At 43.9% G+C, this 23,209-nt stretch overlaps 1 protein-coding gene across 1 annotated transcript in view; it reads left to right on the forward strand.

The window, feature by feature from the left end:
* The window catches only part of CDH12 (cadherin 12), a 1,497,293-nt gene that overhangs the window by 777,752 nt on the left and 696,332 nt on the right, over window positions 1-23,209 (forward strand). The window contains exon 3 of the mRNA XM_069613705.1: window positions 13,328-13,447. Coding sequence (XP_069469806.1) covers window positions 13,328-13,447 — 120 coding nt within the window. The remainder of the gene's footprint in view (window positions 1-13,327; window positions 13,448-23,209) is intronic.

A 23,209-nucleotide genomic window follows, 5' to 3' on the forward strand; every position in this document is an offset into this window, starting at 1 on the left:
AACTCAGGCAGGAGCCTTTCATATGTATTGGGAGTGTCCGGTTGTGGCAGGCCTTTGGAATGATGTGGCTGTGATGTTGGAAGAGATAACACAGGTCCCCCCTGACCTAACTCCTCAAAAATACCTATTTGGGGACATTGGCAAGCACTCTGAGAAAGCTAGAAGACTGTTTAATATTTCATGTGCGGTGGCCAAAAAATGCATCCTACAAAAATGGAAAAACACTGGTCCACCCAGCATGAACCAATTTCTTCGTGAACTAACACATGTCAATGAATCAGAAGAACAGTATGTCTTGACCCAACCTCCGGCATGTTGGCCCAAAGACATCTGGGGCCCTTTCAGAGTTTATTTATGTAACATGATCTCTGATGATGATGAGTCTTTGTAATTTCGAATGTATAAATGAACCAAAAATGTATACATACTGATTATATGAGGGGCGATGTGGAACGGTGGCGTGTATCTTTTTATGACCACTAATAAAAAGAGTTTTTTAAAAAAGAAGTGATGTGCTGTTGGCGGCTTCTATTCGGGATACACAGTGCGCTGAGCTTTGGAGTGAGCATCGGACCAGGCGAGACCTTGTGTGCTGTAAGGGCAAAAGAAATGATGTGGAAGGTTAGTTGTGCCTTTGAGTGAGGCGGGTGTAGAGTTTCACCTGTAGTCAGGAAGGATGTTCCCAATGCTTAGGGTTTCACCGTTATTCAATATGGATGATCCAGATGTGGAGCCCTTGCTCTCTGTGCCTAGGAAGACACAGTACCACAGCCATATCTGACCAATGATACACAAGAAACAGGTGCCTAAATGTGCTGGTGCTACTCTTGTTCGAAGGACAATTGCCTAAAAATCCAGTTCTGAACTGCTGTTGTGTGTGAAATGAAATTGATAGCAAATGGCCAATTCCCCTCTGGTAAGCTTCAGTGAGCCCAGACATGATGGCAAAACCTCCTGACTTGTTGCCATCACATAGACCTAGTTATTTGGCCATGTTCGTTCTCAGTAGAGGGGTGTACACATTTTTGCAAAGTCAGTAAGGGTAATTCAGACATGGAACCTTTCTCTCTGCACCTGGATACACATAGCACCACCGCCACGTCTTACTTATGGTGTTCACAAGCCAGAAATATATGTTGGCGTTCCTGATATTACTCTTGTTCCAAGGAACATTGCCTTGAATTTCAGTTCTGAGCTGCTGTTGTGGGTACGATCAAATTGATATGCAAATGTCAGTTTCTCCTCTGGTAAGTTTCAGTGAGCCCAGACATGACACCAACTCATATAACTAGTTATTTGACCATGTGTGTTCTCAGAAAAGGGAGTCCCATGTTTTTTCTAAATGCAAATAGCCAAGCCATTTAGATCATAATTCTCAACCTCTTCATACAAAATGGGGCTTGTCTGATGTGCAGGTGCTCATCCAGCTAATTCTTTGGCACTGTGCACCATTTAACATTTCAGAACGAGAGAGGTTAGGGCAAAAGCTGCACATTATTAGGTTGGTTTAAGGTTGTCTAAATCCGGGAGTGGAAGCGGTTCCTGGAGGGGTGCTTTCATGGAACTTTGCTGACATTTATGATAGTGTGAAGGGACATGCAGGCTCAGCCCACATCCAGGGGGGGTTTATTGGTGGCTCTGTCCAAGGGCTGGGTGCTGTCCAGGCCTCCTTCTGCCAAGTTGAAGTGGTGAAAGATTACTTTTTGTAACCTCTCACCACACAAATTTAGGTGTAGGAAGGTTAGTTCTGTAAGAGGATTCAATTCAGCACTACAGCCAAGTTAACGCCTAGTCTAGAATACTGAATGAAAACCCTTATTGATATATCTTTAGGTCCAGTTCATGCGTTCTGGATGACTACCCTTGTATAACACCCCTCTCTTGGAATCCCCCTGACCCCACTGAGCCAAGAAGTAATTCTGTTTTGCAAGTTTAAAAGGTTTATTTGATAAATTAAAATATATATCACACTTTTTAATAAATTAATAATTGAATATCACACTTAATCTGATATGGTAAATATTAACAACGGAGAATCTGGCACTAGCACACTTCTTTAATCACTAATGAGTTGACATGAAATGGATAAGGTAGCACACTGGTAAATAGGAACAAAAGTATAATGTGGTAGAGGATGCTTTATGTAGGCTCAGGTGGATGCAATATTCAATGAATGCAGTACAGAAAATACGCAATATGATTTCAACCAAACAATGTAATCACTTTTCTCTGGCTACTCCCCTCCCCCCCTTGATGCAAGGCAAGGAAATGGAAGGAAAACACACAGTTCTCAGAAATGCAATCAACTGTAATTCAGTTCAATCCAGCAAGCTTAAACAGAAGTTTGAAAACACAGGCAAATGCTTTGATAAGTGCTAGCAATGAATGAGAAATATGCTGGAAACGCTCTTAATTCCCTTTTAGAGGTTCAGGGTGAGTGGTATCTAGTTAATATTAGTCCAGGCTCACACTAGCAATGATGCAGGGATAGTTAGCAGGTTAAACGAATTTCTGGCAAATGAAATCAGGCAGCAGCAGTTTTTTTTACATGTGAAGAAATTGCAAATCGCGGCAAAATTCGCGGATGCGCCGAGCGCTATTACAAAGGAACCGCAAGGACTATCTCTACCGTTTTGGGGTCCTAGGAAAGCCTGGGATCTCAGCTTCCAAATGAAAGTTATTGCAAGTCTCTAGCCCAAACGGTTGCGGAGATATGAGTAATTTAGTAAAGGTCGTTTTTGGTTTTGTAAATTTTAAACGCACACTTTTTCAAAATGACAAATTTTACTAGAAATGACAGGTGACAGATAGGAGGCACTTCTACTTAGGTTAAATAGATTGAATTAGATGAATTTAAACTAAGAGATGTGTTCTGAGTTTTGCTAAGTACTCACAAGAGATTTTGAACAGGAAAGCGACTTGGTCACGATCTTCAGTCTGGTCAGGTCTTTCCGGATTCTGCTCACAGCGCCTGGTCTGGTCTCGGCTAGGCACAGCACTGCTTTCTCTCTGGTCTGGTCTCTGCTAGGCACAGCACTGCTTTATCTCTGGTCTGGTCTCTGCTAGGCACAGCACTGCTTTCTCTCTGGTCTGGTCTCTGCTCTGGATAGATTGAAGTCTCTAGTTTGGCTTTCTGGAGTTTGATGGAGGTAAGTATGGATTTTTCCGGCAGGGCTTCCAGCGGCAGATGAAATTGAATGTCTCTATGTGTCCTGACTCTCTGCTTTTATCTGTTTCTTGAGAATGGGTGTGTGTGTTGCATCACTAGACTTGCCCCTCTCATTCGTCATTGGTCAGGCTTCCATTCCTCCGCTTGATTGGCAAACTGAACTGTGAGTCAGATTGATGTCATTTTATGATCTCTTGAAACAACCTCCCTTATCATCTGTGCACCCAAATATATATATGATCAAAATCCATACTTCAGAGTTACACAGTTGTTTGAAATTACATATACATGGTGTGGCTGAATTTAGCCATGTCTATGTCCAAATCTGCTCATTCTCGGAGCTTGCATTCAAAGAGTGTACATAATTGACTTTTTAACTGCTTTTTCAATTTCCGACATGGACCCAACTTTACATACATGTGTGCAGGGGGTAGGGACATTAACTGATGAAGTTTCAGATTTTTAACATGCACACATTTAGAGTAATATCCACTTTTCCGCTAAAACCCCCCTGAACATACCACCGGTTCCTACCACGTCTTAAACTGTGGGCAGAAAAATCACAAGAATTATGGTATCATTTATAAAATTTTCACATGTCCGCACTATGAATTATCCCCCTTTTTATAAAACCATATCCTTGCTGCAGGGGTGTGTCTTTTCAGGTCACATGGTACAGAAACCAGTCTTTCCAGTTTCTGCCAAGCCAGCTTGCTTCTCACAGGCAGTGCCCCTCCCAGCTTCTCCAGGAGGAAGCCACTTTTTACGACGTCTGTAATAAAAACCTTTGCCTGAGTGGAGAGGGCTTTGTTCACTCTCTGGCAGAGCACAGGAAATTCAATTATCAGATAGATGGCATATCCTTAGTGTGGGCAGCAAAAGGAACATTGGCCTGGGAACATAGTTGTGACTCAAGTTTCACTCCTGATGGGATCCGTTGCTAGGCAAAATCAAGTTCCTTAAGCCAGACCTTCAGCTAACTTTTTGTTGCTTTTAAAATAACTTGTAATTTTACACATGCAGCTAGAATGCTGATTCTAAGTGCAAAACTATGACATTTCAACAGTTACAAAGGCATGTGACACCAAACATAGGTCACTCATTTAATTTAACATTTTCGATTTTGGTGGTTTTAAATCCAGTTGCAGTTAGGCTTAAGCTGCTGACTCCATAGCATTTTTGTTATAAGCATTGTTTTTGGGCTCTTCATTTCCCAGATTTTGTAGGCACACAAAACTCCATTCTGCCAAATGTCTGCTGGTGTTCAGTGAATATTTTGCACATGTTGCAAGGTTTGAAATAGGCATTTTGCTTGCCTTCAGAAAAACACACAGTGGGTTTTAAAACGCCGGCTTTTGGATAGTGGTGAGTACTGGTACTCACCACTACCACCACTAAAATTTTTGGGATTTTCTTGGATTAATGCATTCTAAACAGGAATGGTTCTTACATGGTAGTAAATCCTTGCTTAACATTGTTTTGATGGGGCTCCTTACAGTAAGATGGTTATGTGGAACCCCACAAAAAGGGTTGAATCTTTAAAGTGGTCCAATGAGTCACGATTTCAGCAACTTTTTGACATCAGTAAAAGTGGATTTTGTTAACAAAGACCTTTCTTTACCCTGGTGGGTGGCAAGTTAGGTAACCATTTTGGTGTGCGCACAACTGCGCAGCTTTCCTGGATTTCGGCGCACATGTGGGTTTTCCGCCATCTTGAATTTCCTAAGCCCACAGCACCAAATGTTGTAGCAGGGTAGCTTAAACGTGGGTCAGGACACCCTACAGTTCTGCCCAGGTGAATGTTAATGGCATGTTTTCAGGTTTGGCAAGAAGAGAGTGTTGTACCTTTCTTCTACACCTCTTACGTAGCAAACCTACTTTGTTTCTTTTGTCGGTCAGCTCCTCCGTGAAGCATACATTGTTTCTGATTGGTCCATTTTTCCGTTGGCTTTGTTTACCGTTTCAGTCCATTTCTATTTCCAAATTCTTCTCCCGCCCCTCTACCATCAGCATTGTGCATCATTGCAGCCAGGGCCTCTTGTGAGGCAATGTTAATCAGCTCGCCCAATGACTAGCCCTGGTCTTTTTGATTTAGTATTTTGACTTGAAGATCACAAGGCTTTCTTTGTGTACATAATAGAGGCAGTTAAAGATGCTCACTGGTTAAATAAAGGCAAACAGTTGCATACCACCGACATTGGAGCTTTATAAACAAACATAATTCAAAGTATACATACACATTTCAATTCAGCATGTAGTGTCTACTATCTCCAAATAGAGAAATTCCCAGGTGTGGGATCTTTCCCTATCATTTCTACATGTCTTTTACCCCTATGTGTCTTAACCACAATCCAAAGTGCTCCTTTCCCTTGTTGCCACGTTTCCCCATGATTACTCCTTCATCCTCCATCTGCTCCACCAGTCTCCTTTTCCCTTCCACAAACATGCTCCAGACGCGTTGGAGAAGCTCCAACAATGTACAGTGCATTATTGTCTCAAGCAACCATTGATGGTTCAGCTTCCCAGCATGCCCATAGCCGTACCCTGTATGCCCCACCCATACAGCGAGTCTTGCATGCCAGACCTACTTTCATCCTTAGTGATTCTGAGTCCATACACGACACTGTGCCCTCCAGTGCTCCTTCTTAATCAGTCTTCGTTCAACCAGTGCATCTTCTGCTCCAACTGCTCCTTCATTCTTTGGTGTTTCTTGACCTGTCCTGCCACCTTTCACCCATTCAAGAGGTCTTTACACCCCCCACTACCTTTACCATCCAGTGTGCTTTTCGCACGTGACAATGCTTTTGTACCCTATAGCTCTTCACAAACCACAAATATCCTCCTTTGATATTCCTCCGTATTCCCACTGCTCCATCTCCCAGTAGTCAGTATTTCTCCTAGTATCTATTCTTTGCCAGAGCTACCCTTGAATTGGACTTCTTATGCCAGTTCCCCATGTGCCCCACACGTGACACCTGCACCTTACAACACCCATGGCTCCTTGTACTCCCAATTGATTATTGTACTCCAACATATCTGCTGTGTTCTTTGCTTCAATATGCTCCTTGCACAGCTCCCCTCCAACTTGCACCACCACTGCTCCTTATATCCACATACACCAAAGGATGCTGGAACCTTCACTATCCCTTGAATGCGAATATCACCATTAGGACTACTGGAGGTGTGGAATCACTGTATATAAACTGTCAATCAAACATTAATGCCCACTGCTTATTGCACTTCCTGTACGTATTCTGCCTCCCTTCCTGCTTCTTAGCCACTTCTGTATTGTGTGTTACTTACTGCACCCATCTACAAATCCCAATAGTGCCCTTTGAACCTGCAGTACTCTTGGGGCACCCTCCAGTGCCACCAAGTCCCCCCTGTACTCCTTATTACACTTATCACACTCATTGCTTCCTGCACCCTCAGTACTTCTTGGAAACCCCAGAGATCATTGTGCTTCACCCAGTGTCCATTTAATTCCCTAGTCTCACCATGTGTTTCTTGCACCTGTACTTATTACTTGATTTGCCATACTGCTTCCTGAATCCCCAAAGTTCTCCTTCTATTCCCAGCGATTCTTCATCCTGGAACAGTCAGGGCTCCTAGAATCACCCTGTTCTTCTTACACCACCATTCTCCTTGCACCCCACTACAGTGCCCCCTTCACCCGATTACTGTTTTAATCTTGCAGATATTCTCCTGTCTCCCCCAATTGTCCCTCCGTTACCCAGTGTCCTCCGAGTGAACTGTGCACACCTTCTTTTCTTCTTGTACTTGCCTACTTCTCCTTGCATTCCCTAGTTCTCCTTCTGGGCATCTGGTTCATCACTCACTTAACACTCATGTTCCTTTAGACCCCTGTGCTCCTTACTCCCCTCTATTACTGCTTTACCCCCAGAGCATCTTACTAACCCCTCTTGTCCTGCTTCTTCTCCCAGTACCTCTTTTGTGCCCAGCTCGCTCATACTTATTTTCTGTATTTCCCAGAAATCCTCAATTGCTTTTTGCACCCCCAGTACTCTTTGCACTACATCACAGGCCCATTGCACCTCACACCAAGAGATTTAAATGTGCTTCCCTCAGTTCTACTTGCATCTTTCCTGACTGTTCCTCCAGTTATCTAGGCACATCTCACTGCTTCTTCTGCCTCCCTACTGCTCCTGGCACTCCTGTGCTCCATCTGTCACAGTGCTACTTTCCTCCCCATACCTCTCAGTGTTCTTTGAGAGCCTGTTGCTCCCGGTACATCCGCTGTCCCTTCACGTGTGCAGTGTGCATTGTCTCCGCACTAGTGCTCTGCACCCCATCCCACCCTCTTTGTACCCCGCAGTGCTCCATATGTCCATTATTTTGCATTGTACCCAAAAAGCTCTTTCTGCCTCGCCCAGTGCTCTATCATCCACCAACTCCCTTGTTCCCCTAACTCGATTTCTAATTCCCCCTTCTACCCTTGCAATATCCTGATATTGCATAATTTCACTGGGCATTGCAGCCAGAGCCTTCTATGGATGTTTCCCATTTCCCCCCAGAGTCCCTTCTTCCCCCAAATTCCCATCTTCCCCCAAGTGATACTCCTGCTCCTCACTGCTCGTTGGAGACCTCAGTGCTCCTTATACCAGTCAGTAAATCTATGTTCAGTGCTCATATCTTCCAATTGCTTCTTGTTCCCCTCCCATGCATCTTGCAAAACGAAGCACTCTCTAGTGTTCCTTGTGTCTCTCACTTTTCATTATGCCCCCACTGCACTCTACTTCCCATTGCTCCTTTTGTCCCCAGTTGTACCTATCTATTTTCCCTCACTGCATCATGCACCAACACTGCACCATGCACCAACTTGAACGCCTTGTGTCTGCCATTGCTCCTTCTTGGCCAGGTGCTTCTTGAATCACCAGTGCTGCTGCTTCTTGCCAGCATGTCCAAGTTGTCTTTGACTCCACCCCAGTGCTCCTTCCACCCCCAGTCAGCCTAAACTCACTCTGCACACCATAAACCCCACCCAGAGTTCCCTATAGCCCCAGAACTCCTTTTACCACCCATATTTTGCCAATCCTCCAGTGCAACGTCCTCTACAAACATCATTCGGTAGTGAGCCTACTAATGTTCCCTCTAATTATTTTACTCTAAGTGCAGAAATGTTTTGCTTTTGTGCTGACATGTATTTCCATGTGCACAATGTAATAATAATGCAAGCTACTTTGTGAGAATGTGAAGTAAGCTATCATTTCAAGAAGGAGTGTGGAAGGGAATGTTCTCATCCCAAAACCACTGCAATCTATCTAAATTAATAAAAGTCCAAAGTTGTTTGTGGGTTTGTGGCTTGGTGAAGCATTGTTCTGTATACAAATCCACACTGCTTCACCAATCTGCACCAAAATGTGCATAGTTACTGTTAGGAACCTACGAACATTACTGCCTACATGACATTTGGACACCCCACCCCTTTGCCTAGATTTCAGTGAAAGTCAAAATATGTTTGTGGGTTTGTGGATTGGCAAAGCGTTGTTCCTTTAACAATTCCACACTTTTTCACCAATTTGCACCACATTTTGCATAGTAACCTATTCGGGCCCACGGGATATTACTGGCCATATGACATTTGGGCACCCCACCCCTTGGCCTGGATTTCAGCAAAAGTCAAAATGTGTTTGAGGGTTTGTGACTTGGCGATGCGTTGTTTCTTATACAATTCCACACTGTTTCAGCAATCTACACCACATTTTGCAAAGTAACCTGTTAGAACCCTCCAGACATTACTGGCTGCATGACATGTGGACACTCCAGCCCTTTCCCCAGAATGTAGCACCTTCACATATAAGACAGTTGCCTGAAATCGGTGAAACATCAATGTGGTCGTAGAAGGACCGGCCTCGACAAGAGGAAAAATACTTGAGATCTCTGTTGGACCTCAAAACCAGGTTTCAAGAACTTAGGATGCACAGTTTCCGAGATGTTTGCACTGCAATACACCGCCACATACTGCACCACGCCAGGGTGAGGCGACAGCAGGGGAGAGAGCACATAAGGTCCCAGTATGCAGCAGCACACCAACTCTCAAATCCCCCAATCATCTGTTCTGGGATATGTCAGCCAGCCACACATGCCCATTCTCAGTGCAATTTACTTCATGGTGCAAAGCACATCGTGATAAGTGAATCGGAATAGCGACCTACAGGATTATTGATTTTTTATTTTGAGTGTTATCATGTCTGTCTACAGAACCCGTTCGGCTAATGGGCACTTTTGGCTTGTTCCTTATAAATCATTATAAAAGGGGCAATTTACAGCAAATTTTTCCAAATATATTTGTTGGCTAAGAAAACAAATGTTTTATAGGCAGTTCTAACAGACCTCTCAAACTAATCCAAGACTTCAAGATCTGGCACAGCACATAGAAAAGGAATTCCAGTGATTTGAAGAATCAAAGTGTGCATTAAAAAAGCATTCCATGCTCAGCATTATTAATAGCTTTACTTGTAGCTATTAATTTGCCATGTGGCAAACTCTGATCAGAGATAATGGAGATTTTTTTTTGTATGCCACTGAAAATCATTTGTCTTACAAAGAACAAATCCCACTTATCATAACGTATGCAGTGCCAAGAAATTCAGAACAGATTTCTTATTTACCAGATGGAATAAAGTCAACCAAAAGAAGTGTGCCAGAAAACGTGCCAAGAAGAGTTCATGTGCCACTAGAAAGGAGTAATGTCATTCAGGGTCCTCAGAGAACTTGCCCATCATAATTTATGTGTCAGGAAAATGATTGCATCATAATTGCAGCAGCACCGAGTTTAACAGTCAGAATTTCTGTGCCAATGCTTTACATCAAAAGTAAATTGCCATGAGAGCAGAGCAGTGACAACACTTATTAATAACCAGCCCTAGAGATCAGAAGCATACCCACTATTTTGCTCCTCAAAAATAACCAAGTACACCTAGCAAAGCAAAATGCAACTTTGAATGCACCCATTTAAAAAGGTATTAATAGACACATAGGAGTTTGTCCTCTTCTTCTACCCAAAAAGTTCCAAAATATTTCTGGATCATTGCTACTGGCAGAACAGTGGCACAGAAAGGAGCTCTGCAAATATTTCTGACTAATCTGAAAGGGAACTATAATGGTACTTTTTGTAATCCAAACCTCTAGATAAAGTATATTTCATTTCCACTTCTTAAAAAGTTCCCCCTTTGCAAAAGTGAATTATTTTTTACTCACTGAAAATCATTGTACTCCCAATTCTCAAACGTAAGGAATGTCATTGTTTTGGGGCTCTGATTGCTACAATGTCACAGAAGATTAACTAAATAAGTACAACTTCTAGCCCATAGCTTCTTTCCTGTCTGTCCCCACACCAGTTTAGTTTGAAAACAAAAAAAAAACACATGAGATCCTCATTGAGTATCCCTCTATCCATAAGGAGCAACTTTAGAAAAGTCACATACGTTTGCCTTATAAGTTAATAATAGCAATGCTGAGAGGTGTAACAGATGGAGTGCTTTCTCCTGTAACAAGTGGTCCCTCTTCAGCGTTTTAAGGTTAAATGTTAAACAAGATGGAGGGAATGCTAAAGGATATAAAAACAGAGTACATGGGTATACTGAAATGTGCTCATCAGCTGGGCACATAAACTAAATAGAAGGTGCAGTTTCCCAGACTATTACTAGTGGTTGCTGTCCTGACTTATTTGCCTTTCACCCCCAAGAGATGTGCTCCTTTGCCCGTTGTGCCCCTGTGCTGGCCTCCAAAACTCACTGGGATATGTTAATACCCACATTACTTTGCTTGCAAAAAATATTCTAAACGGCAACATCACATACGGGCAGTTTAAGAAAATATAAAAAATCAAATTTTCATACAGACTATTTATTTTGCAGTGCAAACAAGATTGTTTGCAGCATCCCATCACACTAATATCCTTGCATAGTAGTAAGCAAGTACTAAGTAAATGCATTCATTTACAGGAGAGATCTGAGATATAATAGAATTTGTAAAAGGCTATGCCCTGTGGATATTTGAACAGAACACTTGAAATAATACACAATGCTCGAAAAGCATTGTAGATTTTCAAGTGTATGTTACCCTAATGCTATTTATGCATAGCAGTTCCAATATGGAGCTGGGCCGCTGGGTAATAGGACTGTTGCTGTGCACACACGACTAATATTCCACCTACAAAACAGTGGAAGTGTCAAAGTAGTCACTTGTCGTGAGTGGCTTGAGTACCTAAGGTATGCCCACACCTTAGAGAAATTGGTCAATAATGGAGTGTACTCAGTGAGTGTGGCAAGCTGAGAAATCAATGATTGCAGTTAGGTTAGATGTTTTTTTTTTATTTTCAATTGAGTAATTTTATAATTAGTGAAGCATAAGTCTTAGATCAGTATGATCTCAGCAAACAAATCATAGTTTAATTATTGGTAATGTGGCTCTTTGGCATGAATCAGGCTCCAATAGCCCTAAATATGGCCGCCGAATGAAGCACACATATTTTTTTGAACAATGCAGACTTTTGGCATGAAATGGGCTTCATTAGCCCAAAGTATGGCTCCGATAGTAAATTCAACACTGCTCGGAGTGCGTGTGTCGTCATCGCGTCCAATAGTGCCAGGGATATTTTCAAACCCATAATCCTTTAAACATAATTTTGCAATAATGCTTTCACCTCTTCACGTATGTTAGCACTCTTAAAGTAGGAGAACCTGAGCTTGAAGTGTGCACAAGCCTACTGGAGCACAGCTTAGATGGAATGTAGGAGCCTAACCTCTCTCTCCAAGGACTCTCACCTACCGCTGCTCAATGTGCATTGGATTAATGGGTGGTGTGTTGCCATCCAGTGTCCCACTATGCCACATGCTTGTATCCTCAATGCTTTTCCACAGTCTTTGTTCTTCCTCTGCACCCTTCTGGCTTCTGCACTCCACCCTACTCAGCCAGGTTACCTCGTCTACTCGTACACCCATGTGCACTTTCACAAAGTGAGACGTGTTGCTTTTGCCAAAGCTTGTTTAGGTAATGAGGCCCTCAGTGCTACCAGTGCCGGCCCTAGTGGTGGCAGCGCCCCGGGTAGAAAAAGAACAATTTGGTGCCCCCTATCCTCCCTGCGACCTTGTTTCATTAGGGGGCGGGGGTGGATGCACCAAATGTTTATTTTTGGTGGTGGTAGTAGGCGTCCTTTTGACATTAAATGTGCTCATGGGATTGGGCACATTTAACAACAATAGGGTGCTTAAAATGATAATCTCCCCACTCCTGTGCGGGAGCAGGGAGTTTATCACTGGAATATGGTGCTGATGCAAGCATCAGCGTCCTATTCTAATGACAACTGCCCCACACGCGCATCTCAACGGGAAGGTCATTATCTCAAGAGGGTGCCAACACCCTATTGTTGTTGAATATGCCCGCTGTGAAGGCACTTAATTTCAAAAGGACACTTCTTCCAACACGCCATCCTGGGGTAGCCCTTGAAAGGCTCCCCTAAGATGGCGCCCTGGGGGGCTATGGCGCCCCAGGCGGTCGCACGTCCAGGCTAAGTCCGGCCCTGAGTGCTACTGTGTTTTTGCTGTAGCTTTGACTTGCAACAGGACATTTTTTTTTCTCATATGCTGTCTTTGATTAGTTAGAAAGAAAAGAGATGCGCAAACTGGTATGTCTATCAGATGGATTTGAAGAAACCGTCAAAGATGCTTTAACATTACAAACAAGTAATTAGGTATCAGGGCATGCTGAATCTCCAAAGCACATCCGTCCAAATTCTGAGCGCTTGAGGTATCCTTAATAATTATGGACACCGTGTCGCAGTTCCCCGGTAATCGCAGAGCCCGGGTGACTAGGCACAACTGTCGTGAAGTTGAAAGCCTTAAAGTTCCAAAGGTAGACAGTTCCAGGCCATGAATCTTCGAAATTTCCTCTGTGTGTACATGTGCTAATTCAAGCAATACCCGTGATTGGATTAGTTCATTAATCAACAAACACCGTGTCAGGCAGTCCACATTAATAAGACGGACTGCACGAAAAGCCAGTCACGGCGCGTCATTCTTGAAGAAACCATTTGACTGATGTTGATATGCTCTGCAGCCCAGCGCATTGCCAGAAATATGTGTGACGCACTTTGCGTAAATAAAATCTGAAATACACATTTCTCTCGTTCCCCAGGTGCGTACGTGCTCCAGGTCAGAGCGACGGATGCTGACGATCCCACTTACGGAAGCAGCGCCAGAGTGGTGTACAGTATTCTTGAGGGACAACCTTATTTTTCCATTGATCCGAAGACAGGTAAACATTGTCAAGTGAACATTTCAATGTTATTTATCAGCGAAAAAAGCTGGGGGAGGGTGGGGGGAGAGGGGGCGGCAGAGAAAACCGGGCCAACAGTAATGGTGCGGATGAAGACCCTGCTCCTAACCTGCACACATTAAGCAGTCACACGTGTGCAAATAACTTGATAGGAAGACGTATTAATCAACCAAATGCTTTGTTTTATTCTGAATTGAAATACAATAGTATTACGACTATTGAACAGACACTTATAAGTGTGTTTGACGTCATATTCACGCGCCTTGTCTGGTTTTGACTAACATTAATTTGTTTCCCCCTTCTTCTCACTTCCCTTCTGTTTTCCCAGAAGCCCATTCTCCGTTGTTTGTAGCGTGTACTTTTAGTATGTGTGGTTGTTTTTAGAAGTGGAACAGGTGCAATGCAGTAAGGCCACCTTGACCGTATGAACGTCAGCGTTGGACATGCGGACACAATTATTTTTCTGTTATCTTATCTTATCTAGCTTGGCTTAGCCCTCCCTTCTCGCACCATCTAAACTCTTGTCCCGTACTCGTCCTGTGTAAGGCCACCTCGTTTTCGCTGGCAGTGTTCACCAAATGGCAACGCAATATGTAATGTGATGCTTCAGTATTAATCCATCTGCTTTAAAAAAAAAGAGCACTATGAATGTGTGCTGCAAATGAATGCAAAGGAGCAACACACATCAAAGGATGATAACATGAAAGTGAAAGCTTTGGTATTGGATAACCGCTTCTCGATCCAACCACTGGTTATTGTTAACATTCCTGTATTAATTTTAGCCCGATATTTTTGTAGTGCCTGTGTGTTTTAGCTAGGCACATGTAATATGAAATGGAATCAGTGCTAATGAACAATGGAGGACGAAGGGCTGAGCCAATCCCGCCGCGGATTGAAGGGCTGATGCAGCATTCCATGGGCTCGCGCCTCAGGGAGTGGATCTGTGCTCCAAGCCAGAGCCTATCCATCCACGGTATTTCCCCCACACCTAGCTGACCACATATTTGTGTACTTTTCTTCTCAAACCCAAAATTTTGAATGGATTGTGTTCTCCCATGTATTCCTCACCTTCGATATATCCAAGTCAACTTGCTTCGGAATATTTTTTTCATAGGTTTGAGAGTCATGCTGCTTTGAGTCATTGGGCCTCATTACAAGTAGGGCGGTAAGGGTTAACGGTCTCCGGTAATGAGACCGGTGCCGTTAAACCCTTACTGCCCTACTACAAGTACCCTTTGCGGGTCCTTCCTTTATGCCTGCTTTTAGCAGGCGTTAAGGACGGGACCCGCAAAGGGACTTTAGAGCTTATAACGGTACCGTAATTTACGTTACCGTTATTAGCACGTTCCCCATTCCCATTGAGCCCTATGGGGAATGGGGAAGGGCCCTGCTGAATGGGGAATTACCGGTCCCGCCAACCTTGGAATGGACCGGTAATTGGACCGGTAATTGCTCCATTCACCAGGGCAGAATCGGAACGAGTTTGGAGGCAGCCATGCCGCAAATAGCGGCGTGGTTACCTCCAAACTCGAAATGAGGCCCATAGTCTTTGACAGCCTCCATAGCATCCCTCATTGTGACATCGAAGCTGGTATATGAAGTGCGTGCACTGACTGTTACCTCATTTCCATTTTGTCTGCATTGCTGCGTGCATTGGAGCTATCACCTCAGTTAGTTTTTGGTTGCGTTTTCGCTTCAATACAAGTTTGATCAATTTCATTCGACATGTCCTCAACACTGAAGATGGGTTTTAAATGGTGTACAGATTGTGAGGCTAAAATGTCCATAACAGACCCTCACTGTATGTCTGTGGTGTCTGGAGATAGGCCACAAGGTTGACTGTGGTTCATGTAAATCCATGCCAGTCAAGGCCCTTTGGGAAAGGAAGGGGACATTTGATGCTCTCCCAAATCCCCATCCATTAGCCCATTCAAAAGAAAGTCATCCCCGAATCAAGGGTTGTATCCCCCGAGAGACAGCATCCTAAACATCGGAGATGATTGAAATCCATATCACAACACTTGTTGTCTTCTCACAAGAGGAAAAAAACGACATCACAGATCATCAATGTCTTCTTCTTCCTCTCCCGAAAAAGTGTTGTTCCCTAGGAAAACTTGAGGAAAACGACTGTATGGAAATGCTTGACATTTTTCAGAGGCATGCTTCTCCAAGTCCCCCTCTGAAGGACTCGGAAAGACAAGCCACGCCTTCACACCTGAGAGGACCATAAGGGAGTCTCATGTGTCTCCTACTCATGCTCCTAAGAGCCCGGGAGGAGAGGCTCCTTGATACAAGTCGAAGGAGCCTTCATCGACATATAACAATAATCCAGTACCTACCCTTTGGAGGCCTTCATCTCCGGTCTCAAAGACTTCATTGAAGGTATCGAAGCTGTTGAGTTTGTCGCCTGAACCTTCGAGGCATGTAATCTATCTCTATATATATATATATTTTTTTATATTGTGCCACTCGCCCGCAGGCCTCTGGGTGCACACAAGACAGAAAACAGGAAACCCAATGAGGACTGCATTGGATAGTTACTCAGTATTAACGGGTGTCTAAATAGTTACTTAAACGTCCCTCCATCAAACAGTATTGTTTTCAGTTGTTTTTTTAGATCTAGGAGGCGTGAGTTCCAGATGGCTGGTACCCAGGCATTGAAACTGGCGGCGCCAATTCTCTTAAGGACCACACAAGGCTGCTGTAACATCATATTACTGTTTGAGCGGAGGGTCGCCTAAACGGAAGTTTATTTATCTTTGAGGAGAGATAGAGGGGGGCTTCACCCGAGAGGCGCTTATACACCAAGACAGAACCCTTGAATTGGATTTGTTGCACAACTGGGAGACAATGCAGCTTCCTATGAAAGGTAGACATCTTGGAGGCATACCACATGGTCCGCACTGTTCTGTGTTATTTGCAGCCTTTTTATGTTGGCCTTAGAAGTGCCCATCAAGAGACTGTTACAGTAACCTGGCTTCATTTATATGATCGCTGCAGCAATCAGGTCTCTATTGGCCTCTGATAGGTATAGACGAATCTGCTAAAGTAGGTTTGTATAATAGGAGCAAGATGATTTGAGGTAAGAAACTTGTCTCTTAAAGGACAAGTGTTAGTCAAAATAGACTCCTAATGTTTTCACAGATCGTGAAAATGTAATCACATTACCATTCACCATAAAACATTTGTAATGAGAATCTAGCTTTCTGTTGGGTGCCAACAAGCAACTCTGTCTTTGACTCATTAAGGGCCAATGAGTTTACCACCATCCATAACCATATGGCTTCAAAGACTTTGGACCTCATTACACGGTAGGCGGTAAGGGATTACCAGCACCGCTAAGGGCACCGGTGCCGGTAATCCCTTACCGCCCTACTACGAGGTCCCTTAGTGGGTCCCTCCCCTAACGCCTGGTTTTACCAGGTGTTATGGAAGGGACACGCTAAGGGACTTGAGAGCAAATAACTGTACCACAAATTGCGGTACCATTATTAGCTCCTTCCCCATTCCCATTGAGCCCTATGGGGGCTCGAATGGGGAATGGTTCCCGGAATGGGGACTTACCGGGTCCTCCAAGTTCGGAATGACCCGGTAAGTCCCTATTGCGGGAACCCGGACGCGGAATGCGGTAAGGGGGTAGCCATGTCGCTAATTGCGCCATGGCTCCTGCCTCCCGTGTAATGAGGCCCTTTGTTTACTCTATTCATGTCTTCTCTGTATACCCCAGTTAGTTTGAAAACTATCTGGGTGTCGTCAGCATAGTTTGCGGACCGGACACCCAGAGAAACAAGTAAATCACAGAGGGGTTTCGCAAACACATTGAAAAGCAAAGGGGATAAACATGATCCCTGGGGCACACCAAAGGTCAATTGTGTTCTTAATGAGTGGGCAATTCCTTGGACCACTGTGGCCGTCCTTGGTCCCAAAAAAAGACTTGAACCATTTAGCAGCTAAGGGAGTGCATTTCCCAACCTCAATAAATCTGTTTACCAGCAAAGCACGATCGATCAGGTGGACCGCTGAGGAAAGGTCCAGCAATAACAGCAAGAATGCACCACCTTCCTCAATAACACCTGCAATATTTGACTTTAAATCTAAGAGGGCAGTTTCAGTCCCATGATTCGTACGAAAGCCTGATTGCTCGATGGCCAAAATATCATTTTGTTCCACAACATTTTGGTATTATGCACAAGCAATTTAATCAATGATCTTTAGTATGAACAAGACATTGATAATGGGTCTGTAGTTCCCTAGGACTGCTGGATCAAGATTATCTTTCTTAATCAATGGGGTAATCCATTCCTTCTTAATGATTTCTGGAACATACACCTCCTGAAAAGAGCTGTACAAAAAATGAGTAACCCATGAAGCAAGAGTTTTTGAAAAATCCTTAAGGAGTGTAGCCCGTAGATTTCCCCCTTACAAGGAGTAGGTTTCATACCATGTATGATCTCCATTGCCTCCTTTTCAGTTACTTCTTTAAACGAAAAGGACACAGGGTATACATTAATTACAGTATTGGATGGTATCAAAGGAGTGTCAACAGGGTGTAACAGGTTAACCTGGTCCCAGATAGCATGTTGATGTTGGGCTGTTTTTTTAGTAAAGCCATCAGAGATGGACTGGCACCAATCAGTGTCTTCAAGAGTGGGGGTCTTGGCATCAATCCTTTTAGTTCCTGCAACACAGTAAACAATTCTTTGGGTTTTGATTTTGCCTGTTCTACTCTCATGTTTAAATTGTTTTCTTTGGCTTTAAACACCTTTTCTTTGAAGGCTCTAACTGCCTGCTTATAAGCTACTGCCGACTCATTAGTCGGATGTTTCCTCCAGCTAGATTCAGTCTGACGTTTTACCACTCTGGCATAAAGGACATCTACAGTGAACCACTGATTAAAACTAACAACTTTACTCACTTTTACTGATTTTAACAGGGCGAAGGCTTGATTTGTTTCTGTTCTAAAAGAGGCAAGGAAAAAATCAAGGGTGAGAGCGTCAACCAGGGAGGGTAATAAGGGTAATACTTAAGCGCTAAAAGCCTCACTTGACACCTTTTTACAATTCTGGGTTAAAATGAAGGGTCTAGACACTTTTGAAGGTTTACCAGAATAAAGAGGCAAGAAAACCTCAAGAAACACATGGGAGTGGTCTGACCATACACATTCTTCCACAGATGTTACCAGTGTCTTCTGTATTTTAGATAAAATTCAATCCAAGGTATTTGCCCCAATATGTGTTGGGGAAGAAACATGTTGATGGAAACAAACGGATTCCAAAATTTGCCGCATTGACACGCCCTCCTGATCTAAGGGTTATTTGCCCATATATTAAGATCCCCATGGATAATAAAAACAGTAGTGTCATTGGAAGCACCACCAATAAATGCAAGAAGTTGCACTTCAAAGAGTGGCTTAGATCGAGAAGGACCAAAAAGTAATACAATGCTAAGTGAGTTAACAGAGTTAATATTTAATGTTATCAACATAACTTTGCATTGATCCAATTCAGGAGCAATAAATATATGAAAGTCCAGTTCTTTCTTTAAAAGTACTGCAACTCCCCCTCCCCTGCCCTCCTTATGTTCAGTGTGGAGGCAGGAATAACCGACTGAGATATCCATGGTCACTGCATGGTATTCTGTCTCATGCATCCACATCTCAGTTAGAAGTAAGATGTTGAGATTCTGTACCAATGTAAAGTCTGATATTTCAGTGTCACGTTGCACTAATACGCGAGTATTAAGAAGGCATTATTTCAGTAAGTTACTTGGAGTCTCTGTAGTTAAGTTAGAACTAACATAACTACTGTGCTCAATATGATTGTGTTCTGGAGTCAAGATATCCGATTGGATTGGAATGGTTTCATTTGGCAGACTTGGGCACGCTAAGCTGAAGCCGGTATTCAACAAATTTGACTCCTTAACTTCATTGCCAACCGTCTGTACGATACCGTCTTCCCCAAAGTTATCCTCAAGCATGGTACAGAGACGTGCCCTGAGACGTGCCCTACGGATTCTTTGAATTGCAGCAATTAGTCTTACTTTGTTGGCCATGTATAGCTATGCAGCGGTAAAGCAATACTGTAATGTAGGAATTGAAAAATAGAGACTGAGCAGTAACAGTAACAGTAATCAATTTGAACACATGAAGCATTCAAAATTGTTGGTTATTTCACTGACCGCTTAGGAAAGTTGTTAAAACCCTTGACGCCCTTGACATCATTGGAACATTCTGTGCCACCCAAGACTGTAAAACCAGTTGTCGACCCGACCAAGTCGTACAAGCCCATGCCTCGACCTGATTGCTTCAGGTCTATGGGTTCCATATTTGAGGAAGATGAGGAGGAGGAACAACCTCCCTGTAATATGAGTTTGGAACACCCAATGTTTCAGAAGAAATTTTTTCTCCAGAGTCTAAGATGCAAGATCTGGTGGACACATTTAAAGAGACTAGAAAGTCAGGTTGCTCAGCAGATGTTCAGGCACGTTTGCTGGATATGCCTTTTGATGGAACTTTTCTCTTTGGTGAAAAGGCTGACAATAGCTTGGCGAGGCTTCAGTCATGAAGAGCAGCAGCTAAATCTTTACGGGCGGCAATCAGACAACCACAACCCTCAGGACAAGGATGGAGAGGACGTCCATTTATGTCTATTCTTCCATCTCTAGAGGAAGAGGCGAGTGGTCGAAGTGAGCGGGAGTGGTCGGGAGCGGTGCTCCTGTACTTTTTTAAATTACGTTTTACAGCTCCTAAACTTTTATTTTAAAAAGAAACCGTCGGAATGGTTTCGTTTTAAAATGAAAGTATAGAAGAAGTTGAAACGTGCTCTTTCAGTGCTCTGCACTGTACGTTCCCTTAAACAGCAGGTCAAGTGTTTGGGGGGGTGTATTGTGTGTGGGAGGGGATGTGGTGATGGGTTTTGTGGGGAGTGGGTGCAGCCAGCAGGGAACATCGTTCCATTACTTCTTTTCGTACACTTCGATCACTAAAGAGGACAATCCTTACAGAGAGGTCAGATGAGAGCTCCTCTTGGAGGCAGAGGCAGGGGAGGTAGAACTTCCTGTGCAGCACCCGCAGAGTTACCCTCAGCTGCAGATAGAGCAGTCAAACGACTCCCTCACCCACAAGTCTGTGGTAGTAGCCAGACTGTCACATTATCTCCGGAGTTTACGAAGCATAACTTTGGATTCCTGGATACTACAAATGGTAGCAGACGGTTACTGCCTTCAATGCCTAAAGAAGCCCATAGATATCCCCCCAAAAATAAGATCAACCTTGGTTCCAGACCCGCTCCTTCAACAGGAGATTGTCATCCTGTTGTAGAAAGGTGCAATAGAACAGACACCTGTGGTGGAGAGAAACCAGGGTTGGTACTCTCCCTACTTCCTAATTCCCAAGAAGGACATAAGAGTGTGACTCATCTTGGACTTGAGATGCTTGAACAAGTTCCTCAGGAAGGATACATACAAGATGATAACTCTTTCGCAGATCCTTCAGGCCATTCAACTCCATGATTGGTTGGTGTCTTTGGACCATCAGGCTGCTTACTTTCATGTGCCCGTACATCAGAAGCACAGAAAGCACTTGAGGTTCGTGGTTGGCGGTTCTTATTATAAGTTCCGGGTTCTGCCATTTGGGCTCACTTCAGCACTGAGGGTCTTCACCAAGATTATGGGAGTGGTATCAATTTTAAGGAGGGAGGGGATTCCGATCTACCCTTACCTAGATTACTGGTTGTTCAGAGCTTGTTCTGCAGAACATGCAACGAGTCACCTCAGACAACCTGCCACTTACTCCATGAGCTTGGCTTCTCTCTGAACTTCAAGAAGTCCCACTTGACACCTTCACAGAATCTACAATTTATTAGAGCAGTCCTGGATTCAGCTTCAGGAAAAGCTTTGCCACCTGCTTTGAGGGCTCAGCATCTCTCGCAGATGGTCCAAAGATTTCAGAGTGCCCAACATCTCCCAAGCTTTGACTTCCTAAGGTTGCTCGGCCTCATGGCATCCTGCATTTATTTGGTGCCAGAAGCCCGTCTAAGATTGAAATCTTGACATCACTTCAGTGGGCTTTCAGCTCTCAGTGGTCTCAATTCTCTAGCAGAATACCAGACCTTCTTCAAGTCCCAACAAAGGTCGCTCAGGATCTCCTGTGGTGGGCCAGCTGAGAAAATGTGATGATAGGAGAACTCTTTTGGCAACCATGGTCACAGATGAAAGTTGTGACAGATGCCTCCCTCACAGGATGGGGAGTGCACATGAAAGATCTTTCAGTAAGCAGACACTGGTCTCAGTCAGAGTCCAGACTCCATATCAAACCTTTGGAGCTGAGGGCAATCATACTAGCGCTGATGGCCTTTCTGCACTTGATACGGGGGAAAAGTAGCCTGATAATGACGGACAACACAGTGACCATGCCTTACTCAATAAGAGAGGGGCGTAGGGTTACTGCCCCTATGCAGAGAGGCAATGCAGCTCTGGTACTGGGCACTGAAAGAAGGAATCACTTTTCTGGCAGTTCATCTAGCCAGAAAAGAAAACACTGTGGCGGACACTCTGAGCAGGCAGAGCACAATCTCCCACGAGTTGGAGCTGGCTCAGGAAGTCCTTCTTGAGATGTTCATCCTTTGGGGAATCCCGAATTCGATCTGTTCATGGCCGACGTAGACCAGAAATGTGAACTGCACTGCTCCAGGAAATGTCCCCCAAGAGGAGCTCTATGTGAAGCGCTTGTAGTGGACTGGGAGTTTCCACTACAGTACACATTTCCTCCAGTCCCCATCATTCCTCATGTTATTAAGGGGTTGAGGAAGTCTGGGAAAAGTAGGATCCTGATTGCTCCAGATCGGGCCAGGAGAACGTGATACCATCTGCCCTCCTATTCGTTTCCCCCAACGAGAGAACCGACTCTCTCAAGAGGAAGGTTGCATTCTTCACTCAGAGTTCAGGACACCTTCATGCCTGGTGTCTGAAAGGGTGAGATATAAGGATTGGGACCTTCTGGAAGATGTGATGGAGGTGTTGCTTTTGGCTAGAAGACCAGCAACTAAACTCTATACCACTTTCATTGGAACAAATCTCGCAGCTGGTCCAGGGATAAGAAGATTGATCCTTTCACATGTGCATTTTCTACTGTTCTATATTTCTTGCTCCACTTGAACCATTCTGGGTTACAGGTGGCCACGGTAAAGGGCTACTTGGCAGCACTGTCAATTTCTAAAAGATCTCCTGATCAGGGATCATACTTTAAAGGGCTGATTGCAGTACAATTTCTTAAATGCCAAACACATTTGTTTCCACCTGCGCCCTTCATCGTACCGACATGGGACTTGAACCTAGTGTTCAAATGCCTTATGGGAGATTCTTTCGAGCCCTTACATTTGTGCCCACTGAGAATGATTACTATTAAAACAGCCTTTTCAGTAGCTATCACGTTTGCCCCGAGAGTAAGTGAGCTACAGGCCCTGTCTTCTAAACCCCCTTTCACGTCTTTTTTCAAGAACAAGGTAGTTTTAAGAGTTTGATCATCCTTCCTGCCGAAGGTTGTGTCAGTTTCACCTTGCACAACATATAGTATCACCAACATTTTATCCTCCTCCCCATTCATCAAAAGAGGATGAGAGACTCCATTGTCTGGACCCTAAAAGGGTATTGAGTTACTATATTATATGGACAGCAAATGTTTGTCAAGATGACCAGCTTTTCATTGGATACGCTGGACAAAGACTAGGTTTAGCGGTCACAAAA

This window comes from Ambystoma mexicanum, chromosome 5p, assembly GCF_040938575.1.
Source record: "Ambystoma mexicanum isolate Mex_15411 chromosome 5p, UKY_AmexF1_1, whole genome shotgun sequence".
NCBI lineage: Eukaryota > Metazoa > Chordata > Amphibia > Caudata > Ambystomatidae > Ambystoma > Ambystoma mexicanum.